Source organism: Culex pipiens, chromosome 3, assembly GCF_016801865.2.
Source record: "Culex pipiens pallens isolate TS chromosome 3, TS_CPP_V2, whole genome shotgun sequence".
Lineage (NCBI taxonomy): Eukaryota > Metazoa > Arthropoda > Insecta > Diptera > Culicidae > Culex > Culex pipiens.
Window position 1 is genome coordinate 15,271,467 of NC_068939.1, and position 17,326 is coordinate 15,288,792.

Below are 17,326 nucleotides of genomic sequence, written 5' to 3' on the forward strand. Positions count from 1 at the left end.
TCAATGCAACCAAAAATTCAACAACTCCCTCACTCCCACCCCCGTTTCCCACCCCAAAATGTTTAAGGCCACTCAGTCACTGGGGCTGAGATGCGGTTATAAATTTGAAACGTGCGCTCCGGCTCTGGGTTGGCCGAGTTTCACTTTCGTTTTCATGTCGCGACGCGTCGTGTCGCGCCCATTCGCGACGCGCGAAATTAATTTCAAACAAAACGACGAGGTGTGAGTGCGGTAATGTAATAGAAGAAGGTGGCGTAGAGAAGGGGGACTCTATTTGTTCAATTTAAGAGTGTTTGTCTTTGTTTTTATTGGCAGCCAAACAACAAACACAGCAGGTCTGGCGGTCCTCGGTTCGGCTGTGGGAGGTGGTAAATTTAGGAGGTTTATTAGAAATTATGAGACGTTTTTTTTGGCCTTGATAATTTGGGAAAAAGTTTTGTAACTAAACAAATTTGGTTTTTTTTAAGAACTTGTTTTAATTTTTTAAGAAAAGCTTATGAAATTGATTTTATTTTTTTTACTTTTTAACACAAAAAAAACAAATCATTACACGATCAAAAAAATAAATAAATAACTTAATTAATTAAGAAAATCAAATGTGCCCCTCGTTACCAGTAAATACTTTCTAACGTGACATAACTACGTTCCATTCAGGTAAATTACGACCTCAACCGGCGGTGAGCAAATGATTACAATGAATTTCAAATGAGATTTCCTTCCCGAACTCAAAACAGGACTCATCTAACGGTATATACCTGTTGCCCGTCTTGTTTTGGGAGAGTCTCCCCCTTTTTTCATGCTGGATGACACATTTTGTCGTTTGTTCCCAAAAAGAAACCAACACCACCAAACGCGACTTTAACCGTGTCAAGAACGGAAATCTCACTCGCGAGAGTGAATGAAAAAAAAATCAGAATCTAGGTCACTAAAACAAGCGCGCGCGCGCGCTCTAAAAGAAACACAACTTTGCATGTGTGTGTGTTGGTGAGCTCCCAGCGTATCCTTTTCAATCACAAAACTGGTGAGTGATTCGCGTGACATACTTTGGCTCAGTCGCGAGCTGTTTCTTCAGAATGCATTCGAGTGAGGAAAATTAAAAAAAAATATGAGGAAAGTCATAAAATTCATGCTTTGAGAACGAAAAGTGGGGGGAGCTCTCACTGAGCACTCACACAGCCGAGTGCGCTCACGTGTTTGAACGGCAAGGATGAGAGAACGAAGTGGGGAAGAGAATGCAAAAAAAGGAAGGGGGGAGAAATGGCGACGCTTGGTGGAATGTGTTGTCTCTTTATTCGTTTCGCGTTAGGGAAGAGCATAGTTTGAATAACAACACAGGCAGGAGAGAGAGAGAAAAAAAAGTTGAAGTAAAAAAACATTGAGAATACAACAATAAACGGAAGAATCGAGCACGGATGTTCGGGGTTCTCTACAACCGGTACCGTATTCTTTGAATTTGCTTGTTTTATTCCTTTTGTTCGCTCGGTATTTTGCTCTTTTTGTTTGGCGATTTTTTTTCTGCTTGTAGTTGTTGAAGAGTTTTTGCAGCTCATTTCGAGAGGGACTTGTCATTATAAGGAGAACTCAAAGTTCTTAATAAGGTGGGAAAGGATTTTGCGCCACAGACAAATCGACATGAAACGTTGATGCATTACAGCAAGAAAATGCGATGGGATTTGAACCTGCGGAGAGGACTGCGCCCTAGCCTGTACGGCTATCAGGCTACTGAATTGATTGTCCAATTTTATTCGAGCACTGCTCAATATTATTCGATATGATTTTAATACCTATTGTTCGCATAATAAAACACGTAAAACTCATTTTGACTTGCAAAAGTTCAAAGGCTGATCTAAAACTTATCTTTGAAATTGAAAATAAAAAAACTGAATTGACTGTCTAATTTTGTTTAAGCATTGCTCAATATTTATCAACATGATTTCAATACCTATTCTACACATAATTAAATATGTTTAGCTCTTTGTGATTTGCGTAGGCTCAAAGACTCATGTGAAACTTATCTTTGAAATTCAAAAGTTTTTTTTTTAAATAAAGGTCCTATGAGCTATTGTGTTTCATATGTTTAAGGGTCCTTTAAAAAAACTCTAGAATTGAAAATTAAAAGAAACTGAATGGTTGTCTTATTTTATTTAGGCACTGCTCAATATTTACTAACATGGTTTTAATACCTATTCTACGCATGAATGAACACGTTAAGCTCTTTGTGACTTGCGAAAGTTCAAAGGCTAATGAAAAACTTATCCTTGAAATTTAGAGAAACACGATATAAGTTTTAAAAATGTGTAAAAATATGTATTTATATCAAAAATATTCCATTGGATTAGTTTTAATCATGATTTCAAACATAGAAATGGTATTATTTTAAAACAACAATAAATCACAACTTTAAAATGATTTATATCTCCCGTGAAAGCTGGAGCCTTGAAACCAACAGACTGTCTCCAGCCAACAATCCACAACGGTCCAGCAAGCGGCCATCGCAGTTTTCCCTATAGTTTTCCCCCCTCGCAAGAGGATTCGATCCTTTGTTTCAACTAATTACACCCTCCCACTAGTTGATAATTTTATTACCTTCCTGTCCCCCTGTTTCGCCATCCCATGTCCCAAGTCACCCAAATTTATCGCAATCCCCAGCGGAGAAACCCCGGCATTCGCACTTGAAAAATATCCCAATAAATTTAACACCCCTCCTCCCAAAAACCCAAAAGCGCCCCTAAATGTATGCTCTCCAGACATGGAGGCGCTCGGTCGGCCAGCAACCAACTTCCGGCTGACCTTGTCCCAGTTTTGGCCGGGGCGTGTGTTTTCGGTTTGGCACGAGCCAGTAATTTGGGCACCCTGCCGCGCCGCCTGGCCACACTGCTTCCCGCCGAAAAAGCCCTGCTTCGCTTGGCAGCAATCTAGGCGCTTTCCGGTATTGATTTTTGTATGCGTCCCCTCACTTGCCCCGTTTGCAATTGTGTGGTTGACGTCACGCGAAAAATGGGGAAAAGAATTGGAAAACTTCATTTTTTTTTCGCTCCCTGTCAGACTTGTTTGCGAACATTGTGCAAAATAACAGAAAATGTTGATCCTCACGGGAATCCTGGCCCGGAGGTTCGTTTTTTTTTTGCTTCAAACCTGGTAAACCCTTGAAATTGCAAATGATGATGGCATAACCCACTAACGATGACGATGACGGGTGGTGGTAATGATGGCAAGAACGCCGGTCGATTGTGCTTCGAGCGGCAATGGCACAGTAAATAAGCTTAAAAAATTTAAAGTTCCAAAAAGGAATTAGTCCAAACACGACACTGGAAGCAGACGTTCAAACGAATCAAGTGCGAAGAGCGACACAAAAGAGAATGACGAAAAGTGACTAAACAACAAATTTGGCAAGCGTTCGCGCCGACTTTCACGTTTAACTTGGCGACTTTTCGACTCATTTTCCCAAAAATGATTGTTTTCAAGTGCAAACCGACTTTAATTTCACCGCGAAAAAAACTAAACATTCCTCGCTCATTTTCGCCGTGTCCTCTCCACCATTTTTATTGCATTTTTCAAGCAAGCAAACTGCATCCATCGACCAACTCCGCCTCCCCTTCCGGCGCGAACCAAGTGCATACCGGCGACCTAGTTTTGCTCCGTCCAAACAGTCAGTGTTTCTTTCGTAGTGGAGGTTGCCAATGTTCTTGGCTGTGCACCGACCGACACGTTCGCAATATATTCTTGCTCACAGATACACTTTCAGAATGTGAGTTTTTTTTTCAACTTCTACAGTGGATTTAATGAGAAGAGGGGCGGGCGACAAACAAAAACACTGGAAAAAAGTGAGGGAAAAGCGACTCTTTTGACTTTGGAGAGAGAGAGAGTTGCATCCTTTTTAATACCTTTTTTTTTTGCTCTAATGTCCACGCTTAGTTAAGGGGTGGGGAGAGGAGAACATGGTCGATTTAGTCGTGGAGTGGTATTTTGTGTGGCGATTATGGGTTTGTTTATTCTGGAACACGACACACATAAAGACTGGCACAAGCAAACATTGCGAATTGGGGCTGGTCGAGCTTTCAGTGATGCTGTGGTCACTTGTGCAACTAATAATTCATAGTTTTGCTGAAATTAGACGTTTTGAAAATATTTTCGTGTTTTTTTAGATTTCAAAGATAAGTTTCAAATCAGCCTTTGAACTTTTGCAAGTTTAAACTAGTTTTACGTGTTTAATTAGCCGAAGAATAGGTATTAAAATCATGTTGAATCATATTGAGCAACGCCTAATGAAAAATAGATAATCGATTCATTTTTTTTTCAGTTTCAAAGATAAGTTTCAGATCAGCCTTTGAAATTTTGCAAGCCACAAAAAGCTTTACGTTTTCAGTTATGCTTAAAATAGGTATTGAAATCATGTTGATGAATATTGAGCAATGCCTAAATAAAATTAGACAATCAATTATGTTTTTTTTTTTCAAATTTGAATATAAGTTTCAGAACAGCCTTTGAACTTTGGCAAGTCTTAACGAGTTTTATGTGTTCAACTATCCGAAGAAAAGGTATTAAAATAATTTTGAATAATATTGAGCAACGTCCAATGATTTTTTATTTTCAATTTCAAGGATAAGTTTCAGATCAGCCTTTGAAGTTTTGCAAGTTACAAAGAGCTTAACGTGTTTAATTATGCGTAGAATAGGTATTAAAATCATGTTGAATTATATTGAGCAATGCCCAAATAAGATTAGACAATCAAATCAGTTTTTTGTTCAATTTCAAAGATAAGTTTCTGATCAGCCTTTGTACTTTTGCAAGTCAAAAAGTGCTTTACGTGTTTAATTATTTATAGAATAGGTATTAAAATAAGGTTGATAAATAATGAGCGAAAAAAACAGATGTTGAAGTCGTAATATATTATGCTATGCGCTGCAAATAAAAATAAATTAAATAATGACAAGATGCAATTCAAGATCAACTTTTTCATAAGCATAAACTGATCCAAAAGAACATGCCAACAGTCGCTGTGTGGGGAAAATGAAAATTTATTCCTGCTCGCAGCAGACAATAATTTATTCTCAAGTATCCTGCGTCCCCACCCCAAAGTTTCCCACCACCCGGTATTACTCATCGCGTTTGGCGCTCGCACCCGAGGAAATTTTCCTCTTTTTTTTCCTTTTTGCTCGGCTCATAAGAGAAATGCCATCCGGAAAAGCGGGAAAAATTGCATTAGCCAGTATGTCCCGGAAATGCCATGCATGAAACATTCTCAAATGACGACGACGATTGTCTCCACGATGGCGCCAGCTGAGTTTAACTGTGTTAAAAATTTCTGTGCGAGAAAAAAAGATCAAAAAATCGCCAGAACTTTCCCTGACCTACCTTTACCCCTAATTGAAAGACGACTCTCAGCTTTTTTTTTCTTCTTAAATTAATTCACGTTTCAATTTCGCAAATGGTGCCAATTGAGAGGGAAATTTAAATTCTGCAATGCAATTCGTCGTCGTCATCATTCACATTCGTCGTCGTTTTGCCTTTCAGTTACACAAATTTGAGCCGTGTTCGTCCTGTCTTGTTTCGAGTCGGTTAATAATGACCCAATTTCGAGCGCGGTCTCCTTTCCCGTAGTCGGCCGTATGTGATTTTTATTTCTTGTAAATGTGTGTGGTACATAACATCGTCATCATCATCATCATCATCATCATTTCGTTGAGAAGTGAAACAAAAAAAAACTAAATCTCAGAATGAGAGCACCCTTTGAAATACTTGGCAAGACACTTTTTTCAGAAGTACATCATTTTGATGCAACTTTTTTTTCGCATGCAATCTCACTTTTACATGCATTCATGTGTGTCACCCCGTTTTGCGTTTTTATTTTTTTGAGAATATGATGAGGTGTCAAGCTTGATGTGTCCTGTGAGAGGGAGACAGAAATTGGAACAAATTTGAAATGTTTATTTTGCACTGGATGTGACGAGGTATAAGGTGGAATGTAAAAGAGGAGTTTGTGATTGTGTTTGACCTGATTTAGTTTTTTTTTGGAAAATTGATTTTCTAAATAAGAGGAAAAAAGTCGGCAAAACAGTTATGAAATCCACTCCGTAACACCTGATAAAAATCTACTCCAAAAAACAGTGAAAACTTAATCACCTTAAAGCTCACTCAAATCGCATGTAATTATAATCGCAATTTAATCTCCAGTTGTCACATTTCAACTTTCAAAAATGCACACAACCTGGTAAGAAGTGCGTTGCTTGACATCCGCCGAAAAACTGTTTTCGGGGCCCCCAGAAAAAGAAAAAGGGAAAGGGACAACACCTGAGCGTGATTACAAAACAAACCGGTCGACATTCGGCGCGGGTCAGCTGGATTGGAAAACCGCATTTTTAACTGGGTGGTGTGTGTTGTAATGATAAGGGCCTGGCGCAGAACTCCCTTAAAAAGGGATTTTTGGGAAGTTTGTCAAAAGTCGACTTGGTCGACGAAGCGCCACCCAATTGTCATTCGCAATTGCACCCACTCTCAAATTTGGGTCGCCGCTGGTTAAGGTGGGTGTCAATTGACGTTCGAGGGTGTGCGTTCAGTGTATGGTTTCACTTTCGATTTCGTTCGTCCAACGCAAGTCAACGCGACGCGCGTGATCAGACAGCTTGAAAGACAGGTTTTTCGGCACATTTTTCGGTAGGTCGGTCGGTCAGTTTGGACTGTCTGTTGGTTTGTGTGTGTGTGTTAGGGTCCGAAAAGTGACCATATGATGGGCTGGGGGACGACTGTGCGTGGTGGTTACTTTGGACATATGAGAATGACAATTCTGATTTTTTCTAATATTCAAATAAAATTTAATTTAATTAACTTAAAATTATCAATATTTTTCCAAAAATTTTCAAAAACAAAATGTGTCAAAAGAATTTTTTAAGTAATAATTCTTTAGGTATGATAATCTCCCTTAATTCAGCAAATTAAATTCAACTTAATTTACCAAAAAAGCGAAAATTTGTATTTAATTAATTTTAAGTGTTTTTTCTTCGGCCCTAGACATGATCGAAAGGAGGGCAAAATGAATTCAATCCAAAGAATAATTTCCAAATATTTTAAGCAAAGGGCAACAAAAAAATCCAAAAGGTTTAACGTCTTCCGATCGATAATAACCAAAACTAAAGATTGAGGCTCCCTTATTGGATTTAATTTTAGTAAAAAAAAAAAAAAATACAAAATAAACGATTGAGTTTTTTTTTATCTAAAATGTTGACAATTCTTTGCACACGTTTATTTTTTGTTTTGAAATCAAAATCTATATTTTTGTAGAAAAAAATTCCTGTAGAAAAAAAAATTTTGTAGAACAAAATTCCCTCAAATTTTTACAAAAAGTTTCCAGGGAAGATGGATATCAATAAAATTTGTTATAACTTTGTTACATTCTCATCTACTTTTTTTCATTTGATAAAATAGCATATATTAGGAAACTTCTACTAAAAAAAACGAGCGAAACTATGTTTACACAGTAAAAATATTTGCGGTAATATTAAATCGGAGCAAGTTGGCAGATTTTCTGTCAGAAAATTGAGAAATATTTTTTCGAAATTGTGTAAAATAACATTTATTTATTTTTAAATTCTTAGAAAAGAAGAAATATTGAACGATCAAATTTTTTCAACATTCCAAAATTAAACTTTTGTTTACTGTGTAAAAGAGAATTGAGATTTCTCAGATAAGTTATTCAATCGCTTTTGACCTTTTAAGATAATTTCTGAAAAAAATTAAAATATTTCAAGGAAAAAAGCAGGTTTTACAGCGTATGTAATTTTTCGTCGAACAAGTTATATTTTTTAGTAAGTAAGAAAATTAAAATTCTGGTTTTTTAATGTCACACAAAAGCTTAACGTGCTCAATTTTGCTTAAAATAGGTCTTAGAATCATGTTGATGAATATTTAGCAATACCTAAATAAAATTAGAGAATCAATTAAGGGGTTACATACATGCAAATCGGCAAAAATTTCAAAGGTTGGTTTGACCACACGCTTAAACTTTTTTAAATCTGTTTTCAGGGCATTAAAATATACATTTTCATCTATCAATAAAATAAATTTGATCACATTTGGTTGTATATTTGCCGAGATATAGCTATTTGAAGTTAGCAGTTTCAAAAAACGGGTGCCACGATATCTCAACACTGCTTTGACCAAATCGGCTCAAAATTTTGGTGAAGACTCATTAAACCGGTCTCGTGTGCATGACGAAGGCCGATTTTAAAAAAGTTTATTAAAAAAAAGATAAAAATATTGTTGTGTTTTTCACATAAAAATTCGTCAGCTTTGGAATTTTGTATTTTTTTATAAAACAAAATTTCAAAATCGGGCTTCGTCATGCACACGGAAGGTTTCTTGACAGTCTTCACCCCAAATTTCAGCCAATTTGGTCTATTCCACCTCGAGATATCGTGGCACCCAGAAATCAACTTGGTGTTCCGAGAAAAACGCTCACAAAGTTTGACAGTCCGCTTTGCACATTGCAAAAGTTTAAACTTAAATCGTCTTCTACTCACTTAAATCATGACATATCTCCATGAAGCTTTCAGGAGTGATTGGAATTCATCTTTGTAGAGGATTTAATAAATATTTGGAATTATGAAATATTGAGATTTTCTACATGTATGTAACCCCTTAAGTTTATTTTATCAATTTAAAATCTATGTTTTAGACCAGCCATTGAACTTTGGCAAGTCTAAACGAGTTTTACGTGTTTGATTATCCGAAGAATAGGTATCAAAATCATGTTGAATAAAATTGAACAATGCCTAAATAAAATTCGACAATCAATTCAGTTTTTTCATTTTATTTTCAATTTCAAAGATAAGTTTTACATCAGTCTTTAAACTTCAACAAGTCACAAAGAGCTTATCGTGTTTAATTATGCATAGAATAGGTATTAAAATCATTTTGATAAATGTTGAGCAATGCAAAAAAAAAAATCTGGATTGTTTGAATGCCCAATAACCAAAATTATTTTTGTGCCTTTTTGTTTTTGAATCCGTCTCGAGTTAGGGGTATTCATGAACACACAAATTTTATAAAATTGTCTTCTACAAATTATTTCAAACATGATTCCACCGTTTGCCAGAAATGTAAAAAAATAAAATAAAAATAAATCAATCATAAACATAACAAGATACGTCTTATTAAATTTCCATTTTCAACAAACTAGGAGGTTAAAAAAGTGCAAGAACATTGATTGCAAAATTGAAGAAAAAAAAAAAGAGCAAAGCAGAAACCACGTGAAAAAATTGATTGACCTTATTTGCTCTAAAATGTAGTTACACGTAAAATACAACTATTTCCTTTAAATTTAAATTTGTTAAAACTGTGAGAAAAATTTTAATATTTAAATAAAAAAAATCTGAATTTTCTTTATTTAAAATATGAGCTTTATTTTTGGTAAAACGTAAAATCCTTAAACATCAAATAAAAACCACAGGACATTTTCTGTAAGATTTTTTCAATTTTGGAATATAAAATAATACCTGCACAGTAAATAAACTATGGTAATATTGCATTTGGGAAGGGGTACATTTATTATGTCAGAAAAAAATGTGTAACTTTTTCTCTGAAAATGTGTCATTTTACCACTTTTCTGGTGTAATGTAACTTTTTCAGTCTAAATTGAGGTAAAATTTTATCATACAGTTGATAATATTCAACCTGCCAAAATTACACCTTCCCAATTAACAAATTATTTTGCTGTGTGACTCCAGCATACAAAACAGTTAAAAAGGTTGATTTTTTATGATTAAAAATTTGATGGTTGGATAATACCTCTTTTCAATTTCTGTGATAATAGTGAAATTACACTTAAATTTGGCAAAATCTGTCAAAATCTGGAGTGATTATGGTTTATCTACTTCAGATGAGAACTTGAAAAGGCATTTCCCTGTTCTCAGATGTAGATAATATTTCCATTTCTAAAAAAAAAAAAAAAAAAAAAAAATTGCAAAGTATTCAGAAATAAAAAAAAAAGCGGGTTCAACTGAAAGATCTGCGTATTTTAAAAAATTCTCAAAGTTTCTATGAATAAAGCTCACTTCTTCCCAAAGATAGATTTACGATTCAATCCAGCCCCATTGAACGGTTCTCTTCCCTCCTCCACCATCTTCTCAAGGGATATCGCGACCGCGATCACCCGATGAAGTAAGCGATTGAGTAAGTCGTCGTAGTCGGCTCCTCGGAATAAAGAAAAATTCGGGTGAATGGAGCAGCGCAGAAAGAAATTCTGCGACTGCCAGGAGGAGAGTTGGCGAAAAACGGGTCTCGCCCTGGTTCGTTACTTTTTGGCAATCTGTCTCTGTTTCGGGAGGGAGAATCGAAGACGTCGACGGCCCACATGTGGGCCCGCGGTTTTCGGCCAACCTTTCTCTTTCTTGGAGTTGCGCTGGAGATTGCAAGCGGTTTTTTTGGAGGTCTTTCGACACACAGAGACACAGACTTTTTCGGCGCGGTGCGTTTTGTCTGGTCTGTTTTGTTATGTGTAGAGACACGCTGGAATGCTTTTTTGGGCAGGGATGATGACGGGGAGGTTGGTTGGTATGGTTAACGATGGTTGCACAGATGTTGCAATATGCTGCTGCTGCCTAGGTTCGGTTGATTTTGGGACGGCGAGCCGAGGTGATACTAGGAATTTTTGGGGCCAACTGACGGCGCTGCCGTTTTTTTTGGCTGGATGGAGTTTAAAATAAGCAGATTCAACGAATCATTTGATAATTTATAATAAAAAAAACAGAGTTAATTTCTATAGAATTATTCATAGCTCATCAGAATACAGCTCTTTTCTGTTTTAATATCGCTTTAACAAATCTCAAATAGTTTACTGGGACTTATCTACAAAAAGAAGGTGTGATCTAGTTTTACATTTATTGAAATTTTGTACCAAAAAGTGTACAAAATAATGCAAACATCGAGTAACAAAAAGTAAACTAACAAAAATTATCATTTAAATAAACAACTCCCCTGAAAATATATATTTTTTTTTGCTAAAAATCCGAAAAAAGCATTTTATATTACCAGTAGGAATTAACAGATGATCAAAGTATGACGCAGATTTATGGCCAAACCTTTTTTTATTGTTTAACAGTTGAAATAAATTCAAACTTATGTAAACTGAAAATCATTGATTGGAAATGTATTTTTATAAATTTCAGTAACCATCCAGTAGCCAGTATATCTTTGTTTTAAGTTTTTTTTCAGTTAATTTTTGAGGTACTAAGGCTAGACTGATATGTACTCCACTTTCTGTGTCTTGAAGATTATTGTCATAGAATTAGAGCGTTTTTTCCGTTTCACGGGAAAAAGTAATTATTTTCTAAAATCATTCATAGAATAAATTCAATACCTTTCAAACTTTTTTATATACAAAAACAATCTCTTACACGATAAGAATTGCATAAACCAAGAAAAACTTAACATTTTTAACTCATACAGTTTTGACGAATGAAACAATGACTTGCAACAAGGTTAAATTTTCCTGGAATTCCCGAGAATTTCCAAAATTTACGGGAAATTGGACGCTCTACAAAGAATAAGATAAATTTCCTTTTTTTTAACTTTTGACAGGGGGCAAACAAATTGCTAAAAATGAAATTTTCATTGCAAAAACTTGTGCAATCGGTTGTAAACTTTGTAGAATGCACTGGAAAACGTTTGTCATGCACTTCAATCTTTTTACAAACTATAGATTTTTGGACCACAGATCGACAAAAGACATGAAACTTCAAAAAAAATTAAATTCATTGGAAATTTTTTGCAACTGAAATAATGTTCTGAAAGCATGTTCAATTCAATGCAAGTTAGTTTATAATCATTAGGGTGGCTCTATACGCAGAACAGCAATTTTCTGGTCACAATCAGGCCTAAAAACTACCTTTTTATATTTTTGAGCAGTCTGAGCAGACCCGGCTTTCGGCAATGCATTTCAAATTTGTATGGGAATTTGTTTGGAAAAAGCAATATTTTTGTTATTTGATATTTTTCAGCCAATTGAGAAAATGATAAAATTGCGTTTTACATCAAATTCTCGTTGAATTTGTCACAGCTTAAAAAAAATAAAGAAGAGGGGCAATTTAAAAAAAAACATGTATTCTGCATTTTAAATTAGATTTTGCTTCAAAATTTTGAAATTTGGAATTCAAATCCCTTTTCCCCCTCAACCTTGACCAAATTCGTGGGACAAAACATATTTTTTTACTAAAAGAAATCATATAAAGAACAGCTTAAAAAACTAAACGTTCGAAATTTCTTGAATTAAAAATAAATAGGGTGAAATGTAGACGTAGAGACTTCTTCCCCTTTTTTATTGTTTAATTTTTTTTTTGAATTTAGGCCGTTGCAAATGTTTTTTGAAGTTTATGTCCCTCGACTCTAATCTGGGTAATCTGGATCGACGAAGGGGGGGGGGGCGGGGGGGCAAAAAAAATATAAAAATTGAAATAACAAGCCATGGGCTCATCATTTGAATGAAAAAAGTGTTTTTGCGGTGTTGTACATTGGAAATTCCACAAAAATTGAAAATATTTTTGATCGATCCCAGACATGCCTAATATGATTTTAAGGGGTTACATACATGTAAACCGACAAAAATGTAAAAGGTTGGTTTGGGCACACAATTAAACTTTTTTTAAAATCTGTTTTAAGGGCACTAAAATATATATTTTCAACTATTATAAAAATAAATTTGAAGATATTTGGTTGTATCATTGCCGAGATATAGCCATTTTAAATTAGCAGTTTCAAAAAACGGGTGCCACGATATGTCCACACTGATTTGACCAAATCGGCTCAAAATTTTGGTGAAGCCTCGTTAAACCGGTCCTGTGTGCATGACGAAGCCCGATTTTCAAAAAGTTTGTTTTGAAAAAAGATAAAAATATATTTATGTTTTTCATATAAAAAATCGCCAGATATAGATTTTTGTATTTTTTTTAAAAGCAAAATTTCAAAATCGGGATTCGTCATGCACACGGGATATGTCTTGCAAGTCTTCATCTCAAATTTCAGCCAATTTGGTCCATCCTATCTCGAGATATCGTGGCACCCGTAAATCAACTCAGTGTTCAGAGAAAAACGCTCACAAAGTTCGACAGTTCGCTTTGCGCATGGCAAAATTTTGAACGTAAATCGTCTCTTACTCAGTTTAATCATGAAATATCTTCATGAAACTTTCAGGAGTGATTGAAAATCATCTTTTAAGTGGATTTATAAAATTTTCTGAAATATTAAATTTTTGATTTTCTACATGTAAGGGGTACATGAAAATGCATTTCTAATTGTTTCAGTTGTTTAGACTTCTATTTCGTTTAAAATTTAGACGTTTTTGAAAAAAAAATTTGCCCCCTGGTTTTTCGAACCAATTTTGAAGGGGGGGGGGGGGGGGCGACATAAACTTTAAAAAATATTTGCAACGGCCCTACGAAAAAAAAAAACTTTTTGCTGGATTGGATAGATTGGAGACTAATCATTCAAATAATTTTTTTAATGTTTGAGGAAATTTGATCTCTATTCAACAGCCGTGAGAAAAAAAACTTAAACTTTCTATAATTTGCAACAATTTTAACATAAAACCTGATTTAAAAAAACGTAAACTTTTGTACGATTGTGAGCTAAAACTTAAATTTTCCCACTCTTCTCTAAATAGTTAAAAAATAAAAGTAACAAATAATGTAATTTCAAAACTTATATTTGAAAAAAATGTTTAAATTATACTTGAAAAATATTTTTTTAAAGATATCGTATTCTACTGCCTTTCAAACCGGCTTTCATCAGAATTATTCAACTTTTACTTTGAAATAACATAGTTCAAACGAAAACTTCTACAGCTTTAAGATATATTAAACTTGAGATTTCAAACACCAACAACTTCTAATAAGTTTAAACATTATTTTGCCAGCACTTAGTACCAAATAGTCTGAAGGATCAGAAAATACAGTTCTTTAAAATTAAAATAGTTTTAAATATAAAAATCAAGAACCTTTGAGAGTTTTTTAATCATTATGAACTAACATAAAAAAAAAATATTTAAAAGTGTGTTCAAAAAATCTACCTAACGTGCGTTTAACGGTATTGAAATTAGTTCTAGTAACAATCATTCGTGTTATTCTGCTACAGTTTAAATCATAGAAAATACTGAAATAACTTAAGTTACACAAAAATCCCATTTTTGAAACCTTTAATTTGTTCGTGATCCTAAAGCGTTTTGTATTTTTTTTCAATATCGATAAAAAGTTTCCCAAAAACCAATGCTGATAACTTTTAATGATTTTCTCCAAAAATATCCCAAAATTAAAAATCAGATGTGTTTCGATATAAAGGTGGTCCCAGGAAAGAGCTGACTAACAATAAAATTGATGAAAAAGCCGCAAACCATTTTTTTTAGAATAATAATTTTTTTTTTAATTTATTTGTGCTTGTAAAAAAATTCACTAAGCTCAGATAACAACCCTATTAACATTTTTCGTTTTAAGTAGGCCATAAAAGCCTATTTAGGTCGTATTTAAAAATGTTACTAGGGAAGCTCTATCGTTGTTTGTATTATCAGTAATCTAAGCTCAACTTTAAGATCTAATTGCACCTACCTTCTAGCTTCATGCCGACCTCGAGACACTTCTGGAAGCGGCAGTACGGGCACCGCTTGCGCTGCGTCTTGTCGATGTGGCACTGCCGCTCGGCGACGCACGTGTACACCTTCTTGTTCTGGACGGTACGCTTGAAGAAGCCCTTGCACGACTCGCACGTCAGCAGTCCGTAGTGGTAGCCTGAAACTTTGTCACCGCACACGGGGCACAGTTCTTCAATAAAATATTTAAAATCAGTTTGGTGGCGATGGTGGTGGTCCTGGTGGCCGCCGACGGCTTGTCGGATCGCGTGCTGGACGTTGAGTCCGAACGCTTCAATGCCGACGCCGCCGCCGCTCGAGCTGGAGTTGCTCGAGCTGTGGTTGGAGGACTGAGAGGAGGTATGAGGAAGGTGGTGGGCTGTACCTGACGGGGGGATCGCCGCTAGATAGTTGGACTGCGTCTGGGAGATGTTCTCGTGGTAGCCACCTGCGGAAAACATGTAAGGAGAGTCGAAGTTGTACAGCGAGTAGTTGTTGGCGGCGGCCTGCTGGAGGCTTTGCTGTTGTTGTTGTTGCTGCTGCTGTTGCTGGGTGGTGCCGAGCAGGTTGAGGGACACGCCGGAACCGCTGTTTTGGTTCTGGTGGTGATGATTGTTGTTGTTGTTGGTTGTGTTGTTGTTGTTGTTGTGCGACGGAATTGGCGATTGCGACGTTAGGCTGTTGGCCGTGTTGTTGTTGATGCTGGAGCTGTTGTTGTTGTTGTTGTTGAGGTGTCCGGCGATCGCGCCGAGCGATCCGGATACGCCGCTGGTGGTCATGTTGTATCCGGTGTACTGGGGCGGTGGCATTGCGTTCGCGCCGGACAGCCCGTTGCTGCCGTTGCTGTTCTGGCTGGTGAGCGAGAGCAGCTGGGTGGCCGTGTTGCCGGCGACTCCGCCGACGCCACCGCCGTGCGGCGGTGGACTCGTCGAGTCGTTCATCATCGAGTACTGGCTCATGTTGAGCGACATAAACACTGCCGAATTCTGGTGATCCATGTCTAATAACATTTCTTCCGTGGGTTTTTCAAGTTTGCACACACAGGAGAGAGATAGAGAGGTACTTGCGCTTGCGCTAGGACGGATTCTTGCCGGGTTTGTGTCTTCACTGCACTTGCTTCTGCTTTGTTTTGTTTACTTAAACCACTAGGCTTCTCTTAACATAGATCTTCACTTAAACCCCTGCTAAATGACCATACACCCTTAACGATACTATAGATATATAAACTCTAGATATAATAACAACTCTTCCCTCTTCGAGGGATTCTTCCGCTGATTCACCAGCAAATTCTTGTATCTGTCGCACTGACACCAGGCTCTTCTTCCGCTTCAGACACCGGTCGTCGAAGTCGTCGATTTCAGTGTATTTGCGTTGCTGTGCCACTTGTCTTCGCAACCTCGTGTTTCAAGTCGTGTTTTGCGGATCTCTTCAGGCTACACTAGAGCACTAAGCTTCACTACACTTGTCTTCAACGTTGACGTTGTTGTTCTTCTAGCTGCTACTGAATCGACGACTCCAGTGATGATCACGTGCCGTTGCGGTCAGCTTGACGAAGAGGTTGATGCTGCTGCTGCTGTTGGTTCTGCTTCCACCGATCCATCGATGGGACATTTTTCTTAACACTTAATTTCACACAATTTGTTTTGTTGTATCCTTTTTTTGCACTAATTGTATTGTAAGATTTGATCACGTAAACACACAGTTGCTGAAGTAGTTTCTTCAGCGAGCTCCACAAAATTTGGGTTAATCCGTTTGCGCAGGATCCTGGATCACTTAGCACCGTTTGCCGTTACGACCGGGGTATTCCACACTCAGGTAGAGTTCTCTTAGAACTCTAGCTTCTTCCGATTCTGTACACTATCACAATTTTTGAGAGGGGGGTTTTGTATTTGTTTTGAACAAGTTTGGATAACTTCCAGCACTGTTGGTAACTTTTGGGTTGTTTGATTTGCGTTGCTTCGACAGCTCCTGTCAGAACCTGGTAACTTAAGGTTTGTTGTATAGAACACTCCCCGAACCGTAAAATCCAGATCGTTCCGAAGGAAAGACACTTGGTGAGCAAAAACTTGAAGATTTAAAAAAACCGAAACCGAACCGAAAAAATCCGGAACTCCGGCAGGCAGGCAGAACTTGGCGCTAGAACCTGTGCTGCCGATTCCTTCCTCCTGCCTAGTCCACTCTACGGCTGGTGACTCGAAGAAGCTCGCGGGTATGCTGGCGCGCGCACGATCGACCGAGAATTACGACTTACGGCAAACATGGGCTACGGTATACTAACTCCAACTACTTGACAAAATAATAATATAAAATCCGCCGCTTTGGCCCGAGAATCCGTCCGAAAACATCGGCGACTGTTTTTCGTGTGGCCGCACTCCGACCGCCTTGCCTTCTTGCACCGAAACGAGCAGCACCCTACGACACTCTCCGCTCTCTCTCAATCAGCACTCACTCTCGCGAGTGCCGTCGGCATGGAGTTGCATTCGCGCGACGTGACACAGAAACGCCGCCGCCGCACACACTCTCGCTCTCGTTGGCCCACTTTTCGAGGGGGGCCACGCACACACGCGGTGGCGTAGCCTGAATTCCATTTGCGCGATTAGTGGGGCGCGTGAGCGACTTTAGACTTTGGAAAAGTCTCAATCGACTGAGGAAAGACTCGCAATTCGGAAACTCGAAGAAATTTTCGAAAACGTCAAAATCCCGACCCAAAAAACACCA

General features: G+C 37.2%; 1 protein-coding gene across 3 annotated transcripts in view; it reads right to left on the reverse strand.

Annotated features, from left to right (window-relative positions):
- LOC120418025 (nuclear hormone receptor FTZ-F1) overlaps window positions 1-17,326 on the reverse strand; it is a 277,913-nt gene that overhangs the window by 96,416 nt on the left and 164,171 nt on the right. For 2 of the 3 annotated variants that reach the window (XM_052710822.1, XM_039580269.2), the window contains exons 2-3: window positions 14,994-15,056; window positions 14,589-14,801 (exon numbers count right to left, since the gene is read on the reverse strand). The exons of the other annotated variant lie outside the window; for it this stretch is intronic. In XM_052710822.1, the coding sequence (XP_052566782.1) occupies window positions 14,589-14,801; window positions 14,994-15,056 (276 nt within the window). The remainder of the gene's footprint in view (window positions 1-14,588; window positions 14,802-14,993; window positions 15,057-17,326) is intronic. 3 annotated transcript variants of the gene reach the window in all.